Source organism: Sipha flava, unplaced genomic scaffold (assembly GCF_003268045.1).
Source record: "Sipha flava isolate LNK unplaced genomic scaffold, YSA_version1 49791_pilon_pilon, whole genome shotgun sequence".
In the NCBI taxonomy this organism is placed as follows: domain Eukaryota; kingdom Metazoa; phylum Arthropoda; class Insecta; order Hemiptera; family Aphididae; genus Sipha; species Sipha flava.
The window spans coordinates 31527-45678 of record NW_020273345.1 but is presented as its reverse complement, the minus strand read 5'-3'; the positions used below and the strand labels follow the sequence as shown (position 1 = coordinate 45678).

The 14152-nt window shown below is 27.9% G+C and overlaps 1 protein-coding gene across 1 annotated transcript; it reads right to left on the bottom strand.

Moving 5' to 3' along the window:
• Window positions 1-2025: 2025 nt before the first annotated feature.
• LOC112690234 lies at window positions 2026-7300 on the bottom strand. Its single transcript, XM_025564202.1, has 3 exons — window positions 6949-7300; window positions 3306-3537; window positions 2026-2681 (listed from the first exon to the last, which is right to left on the bottom strand). The coding sequence occupies exons 1-3, from the start codon at window positions 7078-7080 to the stop codon at window positions 2371-2373; spliced, it is 675 nt and encodes a 224-aa protein (XP_025419987.1). The 5' UTR covers window positions 7081-7300; the 3' UTR covers window positions 2026-2370.
• Window positions 7301-14152: the final 6852 nt, after the last annotated feature.

The following is a 14152-nucleotide window of genomic DNA, read 5'->3' as shown; positions in this document are numbered from 1 at the left end:
AATTCAACATTTGATGTATAACGGTGGATGATTCTTTTAAATAGTTAACGACTTTCGACATGTCTATTTCATCCAACAGCTCTTTTTTTACTGACATTAAGAGTAGAGACTCCAAATTTTCTTCATTTAAATTGGATCTTAATCTAGTTTTAATGAGTTTCAGCTTATTAAATGTACGTTCACAGATAACTTCTATAACTGATAAAGTTAAAAAAAATGCATACGCTTTGCAAAGTGTAGTATAAGCAAACATATGTAAATTTAAATTATATATCAAACTTAGACACTATGCAAGCAATTTTTTTTGTCATGGTTACTGTAAAATGCATTACCTGAAACCATAAACAACAATATTATTGATCATGATTAAATAAACATTGTAAATAAAACGAATATTTACACTATCAATCTTACTAGGAATCATATTTTTATAGATCCCATCAATTTCTTTGTTTTCTAATTTGATTTCCTCATCACTTTTCTCTTCGGTTTCAGACTCTGAGTATATTAATTTTGTTCTTTCCTTTACTAAATTAGATATGTTTGAGTAGACTTTTGAAAAATGTTGAAGTTATAGTTTTAATAGATCAAGATCTATACTTGCTATAGATTACTAGGTTTATTAGCAAAATGTAGATATATCTACGATATTAAAAGTAAACAATAATATTATATAAAAAAATTCGTGCTCCAGGAATGTGTATTTATGTGTTATTATCTATTATTGTTAATTTAGTAACTATAGCATAATTGAATATAAAATTATAATATAATATATTTTTATTAAAAGTACACCATGACGAAGGGGCCTCTCACGACAGTGGCCCCGGTGGATTTCTCCCACTCTCCACCTGGGCCAGTCCGCCACTGCATATAATCTTGTGAAAATATTATACATAAAGAAATTCGTGTCAAGTAATGACTTCCGTGGCTGTCTTGTATCTTATAGAATCTGCAGATATGTATTATTCGTTATATCATATTTGTTTCAAATTTCAAATCAATAACCCTTTTTTACAAGTTGAAAAAATCAAGAACCTCTATTTATGGATACAACTATATTGGGTTAGTATTTTTGGTTTGTTGTGGGATTTATTTTACATGTTTTTCATAATTGGTCAAACATTTAACTGAACTGTTTATCCTCCATAAAATATAGTCGACATGACGATACATATGTATTAATGTATTCATGGCCATCTAAACGCGCATGGCTAACTCGATAATTATCATAATATAGTTTGATATAAATATTACTATTGGAATATTTAAATTCCATAACTTATGTAATTTATTTATAAATTTCAACTACCCTACTCGGGGTACAATTACTATTTCATGAGATAAATTGCAATAAAAGTAAAATATTGTTTTTCATGTGGTATTATAATATTTATTATAATGGGTATTGGACGTTCATTTTATATACTTCTTATTCCAATCATATATTGTGTAATAATGTTAGTTTGAGCAATCCAATAATATATAAATATATTTTTCATTGTAAAAGATTTTAATTATAAGATGGTAGAAGTTCTGTAAGTCACTGTACACATTAAAAAAAAATAAAAAAAAATATTTAAAAAAATATAATCAAAGGATAAATATAAATTCGAAATTATAAGTGGCATAGTGACAAGATTGGCTAAGTTTTATACAATGATTATTATTATAAAGTTTAAATACATTTTTTATTTGTTAAACACATTAAGTTATGGAATTAATATACATTATAAATAGATTGTGCTTAGTTATTTATACATATATGGTATTAAGAATAATGTATGCAAATTAGCGGGAAGCTATTGTAGCTGATTGGATAACTGCAGAATATAATGTTGTGTTAATATTTCAATATTACTACTAAACCGTCTTACAAAAACTATTTTCCTTTAATTACAAATAGTTGTATAAAATATTTATTATATCGCTGTAAAAATACAGTTTGATATTAAAGAAAATAAATTACATAAATAAAGTAACCCAACACTGTATAGTGTGTAGTATGTAGTAATGAAACGTTAGTTAATATGAGTAATAGTAATATTACCTATGGTTTAATAAAAAATAAAAATAAATCACTACATGCTAGAGAGATCCGAAGAGTTAAGCAAAAGTACAAATCGAACGGAATGGATAGATTTAGATGGTATTGCACAATTCGAATATTGAGCGTGATGTGGCAGTATGGTGTGGCCTTTCCTCGAGTTGTCATCGGTGTGCAGCGTCAGTCGGGAACAATGTTGGGAGAAGGGTCTCTTTTCCTATCGTCTTATTGTGTTTATTGTTGTTGATGATGATGTTTTTTTTTTTACTTCCCAAAAAGAGGGCAATATTTTGAATGGCGTAACGTGATTTTCGGGCATGTGTCTACTGCGTGATACGCAGGAACACGTGCGCCAAACTGAGTGTTGTGATCAGCCACAGCGTGATGGCCTGTGTGATTGGCGACGAGTTGCGGCACGTGCGTCTCGTTTGCGTGATGGGTAGCTTAAGTCGGTTTATGTGATTTGTTATACTTTTCAGGTCTTTCACGTCCAACATCATTTGCCTAGCCAGTATTAGGCTATAAAGTTGCGCGTTGGGCGAACAAAACGTCAAAACCATGTGGTCGCTGACCGCCTCCATGACGTACACCGTTCCAGCGAACTGGCTGTATCTGGTCAACTGTAATAGCGAACCTGTAAAACGATCGAATAGGTAGTTGAAATTACGGTTATTAAATCACAGTATGTTCATGGTGGATATCTAAGCGTTCGTGTGTTATGATTAATGATTTTGGAAAAGATTCATTGATACTATTGAAGTACTTGGGTTGAACTTTAACAATAAGTAAAATCAACCATTATCAATTATTTTCTAGGGATCGGAGTGATGTAGTGATCATGTAATTGACTACGACCAGCGTGATCTTCGATTCCGACTCCCGGCACACCGCCAAAATTCTTACGGCGACCAAAAACCCCCGTACCTTAGATTTGATGCCGTCTGGATTTATTTTTATTAGGTAATTTAAGTTTGTAAATAAAATGTATGAAATCAGCCGAGTTCGAATTTAGCGCATTTATGTATTTACGTATGTTATACACAGTTTTTATATTGTATAAATAAAATGAAAACACAATTTCATACACATTAATAATCTATGTATTCATGCTATTTCTATCGATCTAACATTCTTATTCTTAAATTTGTTGAATTATCGTGAAACTACGTCATGTGCTTAAATGCAATTGGTTGATATAAACGTAAACATGTATTACACTAAAGAATATAAATTAATTGGTTTTTTTCTATAATCTTACCATTTTGCCCTCCAGACGACATCCATAAACCAGGATAGGATTTATCGTTTATTTTAAGTCGGTATTCAATATTGCCATCAGATTCTTCCCAGTATAATTTTAGGACCGAGTCATTTTCAAAATAAGTCAAGTATATATAAGGGCAAGAAGGGTCTTCTAATTTCTCTCCGTGATATAGCTTTTCGTCCGTTTTATGTTGAAGTCTTTCTATTACATACCAAACTCCAGTTATCTGAAAAAGAAAAACATGATATTATACTTCGTGATTTCGATTCAGTCAGTTTGAAATTGTTATTTTTAATATTTTTAATATTTTTGATATCCTACATAGGAAAAATGAAATACGTAATAATTATTATTATTATTTATAAGTTTACCTTTGCTTATAATTTTAGTATTCAGTAATGTATTAATTTTCAGCCTCTATTTTTCATAAAAATTCGTACTACACATTTTTTAATGTACAATGATATGATATAGAGCTCCTCTCTACCTCGATCCCGTATGATTACAATTTTTAGTAATAGTTCTTTTTTTATTAATCAAATTTGAAATTATAATTATGTAACTACTAATCTGTTATTATTTTTTAAACTAAAAATATACTTATGTCTTATTTACTTATGTATAAATCTGATAACTATTTACAAATTATTTATTTTAATGTGGGATAAATATTTTAAAATGTAATAGATATATTTAAGTCCTCATCAACTGTTTTCTTGAAAAAACACTTTCATAGTATTCTTATTTATTCGTATTTAGTAGGTATACACTTCTCGAATCCGTAGAGCACACTTCTAATTTCAGACTACACACTTTGTGTCGGGGTTACCTACATAATAAGCGCTGTTTATGTGTATAGTATAATGATGTAAAATTAATTTTTACATAAAGCTTTAATATTTATCAATGTATAATACAATAATACAATACTCTTACATCGATTGGTCAGACAGCTGGATTTGTTCATAGACTATGATGAATCATGACTGAAATTATTTTTGGTTTGTTATTCACTATGGGTACGACTAAAAGCGTCGAATATAGTATTTTTTTATAACTCACATCATCTCTAGAATTTAAATTTAGTCGAGCATTATAGCGCGCACATGCAAATTTTATACTTCAATACTTTTTTATGACACCACATTCACGAATTTAATATCTGTAGAACTACAAATAACATAATAAAAAAAAGTTGAATATTTTCATGTAATTTTCTTAGAAAACAACTACAAATATAGATACATATTGCATACATCTATTTTATATGTATTTATTTATTTAATAATTTAAAAATATTATATTAAACAGATGTTTTTTCTGTTATGTAACGATTATAGTTATTGTACTGGGTACTTAGAATTATACTAATTGTAACCACTTTAAGTTAATAATCGTTAACGGAACTCAAGTTATAATTACTATGATATTAAATTGCGTCTTACTGCTATATTCACTCTATCGACGTTTAGGTCATTTGTTTAACATTTGTGACATCTAAATAGTTTCTACTAACAGGACGGTAGTCCAGCCCGGAAAGTAAAACCACCGACGATCATGCGTAAAGCACAGCCACCAAATTAACTCGGCATGACCCCTTCCACCATTACGAAAATATATTTCTGATATTGAAATATCAATTCATTAAAATCATTATTGTAATATGTATGCTACAGTATGACATCGTGTTAATACATAACACTGAGACCATTTTATCGATGGCATGGTGTACGTATATGTGACACATGTTGGTAAAATTTATTATGTAACTGTAGTAAAAAAATTAAAATTATTGAAACTTAACAATTAAAAAAATATTACTTTCAACCAGTGGCGGATTAGGGGGCAGGCTAAAAAGTTTATAGCCTAGGGCGGCTTTTTTTTTTATAGAATTAAGTGTTATTATTGACTTATTAGGTATATTTATTTTAATATATTTTTTTTATATTTGTCATATAAACATGAATAAAAATTATTTTAAAAAGTTATAATAATATATTAATATGTATATTGTATGATGCGTACCTATGAGCTATACTAAGAATATTACAATTATTATTACAATTTGAAAATGTTTCATTTGTAATAAAATAATTATAGTTAGTTACTAGTTATTATTAATAACTTATTAGTACCTATGTACTTATTGGGAACATCCGACTATCCGAGTATTTTCATATCTGGCTATTTATATTTCCCTTATGTGACTGTATAAGCATTTTTTATTTGTACTGGTAATAATGGAATCTGAAGTAAAATAATAGACATGAAATATTTTATTTTTAGAAGTTTTCTATATTAAAGATTTAATATTTTAATAGTAAAAAAACTGAATAAAATTTGAAGAGAAGGGTTTAGACCAAATATTGTTGGTTTCAGTAGAGTGATAGGGGAGGGGAGGCAGAGTGATTTAGCCTAGGGGCACCAAAACGCTAAATCCGTCACTGTTTTTAACATTCGTGCATTTTACTTTGATAAATTGGTAAGCCTAGAGACAAAATTATGATCACGCATGTGATTTAATATTTTCACAGGCTCTCGATTCTGGTATCCAGCGGGGTGGATTGGCTAAAAATTTCGTTCGGGAAAATTACCTTACGACCGGCCCATCATCCAATAATAATCATTTTTCATAAAAGTCTCTTTTATTCATGAATTAAATGCTCGTAGAATTGTTTACATCACGTTTACACTAGGTTTTTATCAAAATATTACAATTAAATACAATACACTTAAATACATTATTTTTATAAAATAATTTTTAATCCAAGTACATCGGCCCAGTGTTATAATAACCTAACCTAACCCATGGGCCAATCTGCCGCTGCTGATATCGATAAGGTAAAGCGTATTAAAAATCGTGTTAATGGTGTGATGTGATAGTGGAGGATTTCATTCACAAAAATACGTTAGTAGAAATATTGTCTAGTTGGTTTATACGTTTTATTTTGTAGTAAATATCGATGTTGATAGCTGGTTGATATTGATAGCTAGTACTTATATTTTTAAATCTTACACCATCACGGTTCATTGTGTAGTCATGCTCCGATAGAAACTTTAAGTCTAGGTTTTTTATCTATATTTTTCAAATTAAGTCTAACAGTACTTCGTGTTATGGGAATTCACTTTACCACCCTCTCCTTTTTAATAAAATAAGTAAAAAACTACTATTGTAGTATTATAGGGATACAATTTCTGAAACACTTTTGATTAAGCATTTCAAATTTATCACCTATTATCGCAAGAACACTTAATTACACAAGATCATATTTGAAATTGTATACTCTTTACAATTCAACCTTACTAACGTGTATTACAAACATTCCTATTGTTTATGGCATAAATATGAAATACTTAAGAAGATATATAACTAGGCTATAAAACAGTATTTTAAGTTATTCTTACTTCTTTTTTTTATTCCTGTTATATTTTGTTTTGTGTCGTTATATTAAGGTTTAAATAATATACTTAAAATATGTAAAAATTAAATTACGCAATAAGTTGTATTATTATTATTTTTTTTTTAGTTGAAATATTCTATATCAAGATGGCTTTGTTTTACCTAGCACTGTGTCATGTCAATACAATAATTAATTATTAAGTAATGATTATTAAGAGTAAGTAATTTAATACATACTAATTTAATTTGAATGCTTTCTTGGGGTTTTAAATCGCCACAGTGTTCATACAATGCAGCCGTTATATCTTCTGTAGACGCTGCGTGGTCCAGGAAACCGTAACACAAACACAATACCAGTAGTCTGTACATTTTGAGGTTTAATTAAAAAATATTAAACTAAAAAAAAAAGTACAAAACCAAGTAAAATAAAATCACATTTAAAGGAAATAAAATCAGTTGACGGTTATGAAAACTCTAATTATTTAACGAGAAACGATGGCGAAATTAAAGTATCGAAACTAGTACTTATAACGTCTAACCCGCACAATCGTTACACGACAAGAACATGAGAACATATGCCAATGCGTTTTGTATACTGTACACTCACCGTCCTGAACAGTCCCGTCCAATTAAGGATTGTTAAGAGATTATAATAATTTAAACTCTAGGGTTTGGTCAGCCTATTTAGAAAACATTTACTCGTTATATAGACATACTGTAACATAATACAAAACTTTATTAGGTGGTATTATCATTAAAACAATCATCTAATCAACTTTATATCAATATTTGTGTCAATTTATTATTACATTTGAATATAACCAATTTGATGTAATATTATAATGTATATATAATTCAAAAGTTTTTTATATATTTTAAATAGTTTGTTTATCAGCCTACACCTGTGATCAAATTCAATAGTATCTTGATGTTTTTGCCAATCAATTAATAGATATTGATATAAAAATAAATAAACAAATATTTTACACATTAATAACCTAATAAAACATTATTATTTTTTAAATTAAACGCCAAAACTTTAATTTTACTTCAAAAACGTCTTGATCAATATCATGTGGATAAAATTCACTTAAATCTTTGATTACTTGGTATCATAAGTTTCATTAGAAATTAGAAAACAAAAGCCAGATATTGTATTTTTATGGTTCAAAAATCGTTTTTTTAACTGTTAAACTAAATTGCCCACAAATGGAAGGAATATAATAATCAAGAAAAAATAAAATGTTGAAACAGTTAATAATCATTATACAGTGATATAAGTATCTTATAATGATGTATATAATACCACAGTCAATTTGTAAATCGTTTATATAATTGTCACCAAATAAAGGTTAGGTTAGCTAGCTAACCTAACAAATCTACTAAGGATATCCATTTTTAGTAACTAGAAAATAATGGGTTTTTCAAAATTTTTTTTTTTTTATATTGAAAATTAAAAAAATTATTTCATAATGACTTGTTTATTAAAAATGAAAAGCATTTAATAATCTCAAATTCTTGTCATGTTATATCAACCCGTAAACGTTGATCGTATATGCAAAAAATGTTAATTTTTTTTTTCCCAAAAGTGTTGGTTTTCGGGACTTTGTTCATATTATGCTCTCTGTAAAAGTCTTCTGCCTCAGAGGAGTATGCAAGCACATAGCTACTTATGGACAAACGGAAATTAAAGCTGCAAATTTTATTGTGGGGCCATGGGGGTTTTTAAAATGTAGTCGATTTAAATTAAGGAACACATCAAAATATATGTTTCACAACTCAAAGAGTGTCAATCAGGTATGAGCGCATGCAAAAAGTTGGGCGGTAAGGTTTGAAAAAATATCATTGGTAATACTATTTAGTGTGGAGGATCTTGCGAATAACCCGACAACAAGTAGTCTGCGGCGAAGCGGTCGCTACGAAATGTCCTAGACCCTGAAATCCCGAGGATATAAAGAAAATTGTCAATGATTTAAAATCTATTTTTACTCCGTTAATAGCTTTACTGTCGACATTTTTCGAACAATTATTTTCATCTCTATCTATATCCAATTGTTAATATCCACAATGATTCATTCCATTATCTACCTTCTTTATCTATATTTCACCTTTATAATACCAGCTATTGTAATATTTATTAATATTGGTTCTTTTTCTTATCAATTATTGTAATATTAAAATTGATCATTATTTATAACTGGAAGTTATTTAGTAGTGAACTATATGTATACGTGTAATTATTGAGCTATAATAGTTTTTTCTGAAAATTCTTAAATTTATAAAAAAAAAAAAAATGCTTAGCCTGGAGTATAATTATATTTGTAAATTATGACCAGTTTTGAATTAAAGATTAGTCAAGCGTATAAAAATTCAATAACGACTTTAAATTCAAACCGATCGTATTTTACAAATATAATAATATTCCAAGCCAAACATTTATTTATTTATACATTAATTTACGTATACTAACCACTTACTAATTTTTAATTTTAATTACATTTTTTATTATTTTATTATTAATATACACTGTTCATTGTTTGCATGATGATCATGGCTATAAAATATGAGAATTTATAAAGATATTTTTACTTATTAATGACTACATAATGTATAATAACTTGCCTTTTGGTATTAAATGCTAAAGGGCTTATATTCCCTCCCCCTTTAGGGTCGTGTTTATGTAAATGTACAATACTAGTTTACTAATACTTGGTATTTAAGTAATTTACAATTTTATAATTGCTACATTTTGACAAATAATGGGTGTTTGGTTCTGGTACATAAGCCTAATATTTCTACTAAAATTACTACTAGCATTTTGGTGGTTATCTGCAAGATGAATTCTACTTATTTTTTGCTTTCTGGTCAAAATTGTGTATACGAATATAAAAAACAAAAATAAACACACATCATGGTGACACTAATACATATATTTTTCACGACAATTAGAATCTAAAACGTGTATGTTCAATTTTACAACATATTTTTTTAATAGTTTATGCGTCCTAATAAAGATGTTAGTATAAATCATTCAAGAGTATTTTGTGTGAATTATTCATACAAATAGCAAAAAAAAGACAAAGGACCGATCTTAAACGTAAAATAGTAATTTTGTTTTGGATATTCTAGTATTCGTGTGTTGTGTATGGTATTTTTATATACATTAAAAATAAACAATTAAAGCTGATAGTTTATTATTATTATTATTATTATTATAGATTTTAAATATATTTATTTAAAGTAATACTTCGTAAAAATAATGCGTGTTTGTTAGTCGCTTATTATCAGTAAGTAAAAATAAGTAAATATACGTAATCAATATAATATTTTTTAAAATGGTACATTTTAATTGACGGGTTTCTCTTAATTTTTGTGTTGTATGGTTATATGATAACGATCGACAATAGTCAATTATTTCAAAATAACGGTAATCAGACCCATATTTAGAGGGGACACGGGTAGGCACATGTTTGGGGGCGGTAAAATATTTTAGCAAAATTAATTTTAAAAATTATGTACCTAATGAAAAAAAATAAAACAATAAAAAAAAGAAAATATTATGTTTTATTATGTTATAATTTGTTTAATTTGTTAATTAAAAAAGTATTAAACGATTTTCATTTATAAGTTATATTTTAATATCAAAGAATCTTGATTATGGACGAAATAATATGTATTATATATAATTATGTATTTTTTTTTTTTTTTTTGGAAGGGGGCTAATCAAATAAATGCCCGGGGGCGCCAAATTTTTAAATACGGGCCTGACGGTAGTTATTCTTATTTTTTCAAACTCCCCCCCCAAGTTCCAACTGTCACGTTTGTTACATAACATCCTACATCAGTTCTTTTATTAATATAGATCTAAATACAGTGGAACCTCGATAACTCGAATCGGTTAAGGGCGAAAAAAAAATTTGAGTTATCGAAAATTCGATTTATGGAAAACCTCGATAACTCGAATCTGCCAAAAAATTCGAGTTATCGAAAATATTTTTTATTTAACACAAAGACTTTAATTTTATAATTTTATTTATTTATGTATTTACTAATAAATTAATAATGTATGTACTATATAGGTATGTATATTGTATTAAAATGTTAAAAAAGTATAATGTAATAAATAAAGTAGAATAAAAGAATAAAAAGATAGTTAGAGACTTTAAACTGCATTTGTCCATCTTGTCTTGACAAAATAAACTGAATATTAGCTGTGTCAGCATTATATTAAATACCGACGTTTACATTTCGTATTTCAATTGACGTATAATTTTACCAGTAATAAATACACTAATAAAGTAGATAAACGTAACTTATCGGAGATATAGACATTATATCGTATTACATATATCGTTGAATTTATAACTGTACCTTTTAAGTAGTATAGGTAATGATAAGATTGATAATATTAATCGGTTTTCGATTACGATTATCGTTATTTATAATAATACATACATACTCGTACATATGTACTTGGTTATTTGACCTTCGAGTCATAAGCTAAAATTCAACTAAAATTACTTCGACTTATCGAGAAATTCGAGTTAGCGAAATTCGAATTATAGAGAAAATTTATCACATATATCATATGTCGGAAGCCAGGGGCTAAGGCATTCCTTCGAGATATTGAAAATTCGACTTATAGAGGTTCGAGTTATCGAGGTTCCACTGTATTTTTATTTTGTATGTACTGCTTAATTTTTATAAATTTTACAAACGTATTTTTTTTCTTGTAATAGATCCACCTGCTATACTTTTCTATAAATTGGCGAAAAGTTAACTGATTCAATTTATCCAGTGGTATATTAGTAGATAGAAATACATTAGTAAGTCTTCGATTATGAATTGGTGATTTTATTACTGATAATAAACTTTGATGTTTTGCACCTACAGCTTATCATTGTAAACCTTGTCTATACTTGTCTCGTGATATACCTATGTTGAATGAAGGTTAACTTTTTGTCAGCAATAACTTTTACCACACCTATTTTACAAAATAAAACCTGACCATTCGTAGAAAAATAGTCATTACCATATTTTCTCACTTAACCACGTAATTAGTTCCTAACATAACATTTTCACCTAAGGCATTTTTATTTTAGTATTTATATTGTCCATACAATGAAATATATCAATAATATCTTTCATATAATGTAACATGTGAAACGCCTCTGCAGTTCCTTTGACGTAATACGCAATACAAATAATGCAAACCGTTTATTAGTTACAATATCGAGTAGGTATTTGAAACACTTTTATAGATTGGAAAGCATCGTGTAAGAAATTCCAAAAAAAATAAAAATACAAATTCATTAAAATCCAAGCCTTATATATTATTTATGCACCGTTATTTTCTATCGATAATTTTTTGAGATTATTTCTATTAAAATATCAATTATCATCCGTTGTATTTACCATGATTCTAACATACATTTATAAGCTACTCCTATCATAATTAGTTTCAGTATTTTATTTTTTACTTCCATGCCTTATATAATTTTCTAAAATATTTCAAGAATTAATATTAAATTGTCTGTTTATGAATATTTTATTTATAATTTTATTAGTTTCAGAATTTAATTTTGGCATATTAAATTTATTAAATGACACGATTCCATTTTTTTTTTACGTGCAAATGCCCTTACGTTCATACGACTACGTCTAAATGGACATGTCAAAATGCATGGCCAAACAATAAAACAGTTTCTTCAAAAATAATTAATTTTTTTTTTTTTAATAATCTTGTGTCTCATCACTTGTATAAATATTTTTTTTGAAATTTGTTCAAAGTAATTGGTAACATCATACTTCTAGTAGTTATGCAAGAGCCATTACAAATATGTAGAACTTTAAGAAAAAGGATTAGTGTTTATCGTTAAAATTACGTTTTATAAATTTCAAGTTTAAACCTTTCTGAAATGTGTTTATTTAATATATTATAATCAATTAAATATTACAACTATAATTGAATTAAATGTCTTATTTTCTTTTTAAAAAAAACCATAAAATCATTAGTATAATAATTATTATTGTGGTAGAAATTTAATTAATAAATTACACTGCTTTATTCAATATATGTATCTATATGCATTAGGGTGATTATTATTTATATAGGTGGAACATTTTATTTTGAAATGCTAACATAAACCCCCCCCCCTATTTGTTAAGTCTTATATGTAAATAATTCAAGAGAAATTTGGAAGGTCTCACTCAACCCTTTCTAGTGCCACATTAGTGTTGAAATATGGCATTAGATGGTAGTTTTCTTTATTTTATTTACAAAGTACAGGATTTAGCGCGAACATTAAAATAATTGAATGATAGATTTTTATATTTTCTCTAAAAACGCAATTTACGTATTACGTATTTACGTAATTCTTGTAAGTTTATTGTTTTTTAAGAAAAATTATAAATTATCAAAACATTGTATGTACGAGTATTTATCAAAATTGAATTTTTCGGTTTTTTTTAAAATATATTCAATATACAGTTTGATATAATGAATAAAAAAAAGATATGTAAGATATTTTGTATACAAATTATACAGGATATTAAATCATCTAAAAATAAAGTTAGGGTAAAAACGTCATGAAATTAACTTTAATATAGATTATGATTTTTATTTACTAGAAACGCGTGTAATTTTTACCGAAAAAAAAAATAAATAAAAAAATACCAATACGAATTTTACGCATAATTAGTTAATTCCGCCTAAAATGGTTTCTTGAACGTTTATCCATCATTTTACAGACATTTTTTTCCAGTAGACTTTAACGGTCTAGAAAACGTAATGACATTTTTAGGTTTTATTTCATTTTAAAATAGTAAAACTATACACGTTTATATGTATATGTATGTGTGTGTATGCATGAAATAATATAATGACACCGCGCCAGTGAAACAGCGACGGCGTGGACGACGACTGTTTCCTACGCTTTACACACATTACATCGTAGGCGGATACATCAGAGCTCTTATCCGTTCGGCACCGGTCAATTAGTGGTCTATTAAAATTAATTCACGTGTTTTTGTTGTCCGCATTTACCATCAGAAATAATTTCCTACACACGCGCGCGCGCACACACGCACATACGCACACACACACACACACACACACACACACACACACACACATGCGTACGGTAATATGACGTGGGTTCATTCTCTTGAAGTATATTTACATGTATCTATTTTGGACGGCCGTGCAACGAATGGAAGTTTTTCATTAACCCCGAGGACCCTTAACGGTGTGCAATCGTGCTCTACACGCCGACCGGATACGCCAGCGTCCGTCGTCCTTTTTCCGAAATTGAACCACACACACACACACACACACATACACACTTACACATACACACACATACACATACGCACACGTACGTAAACGAAAAATAAAAGAAAAATAAGCGACTTGATTGGTATAATGATCTATTAGCCTATG

Coding starts and splice junctions, on each gene's coding strand:
- LOC112690234 (XM_025564202.1), bottom strand. CDS start 7,080: ATGTACAGACTACTGGTATTGTGTTTGTGTTACGGTTTCCTGGACCAC. Junction 3,538..6,948: donor AAAGCATTCAAATTAAATTA/GTATGTATTAAA, acceptor TTTCTTTTTCAG/ATAACTGGAGTTTGGTATGT. Junction 2,682..3,305: donor GTCGTCTGGAGGGCAAAATG/GTAAGATTATAG, acceptor ATCGTTTTACAG/GTTCGCTATTACAGTTGACC.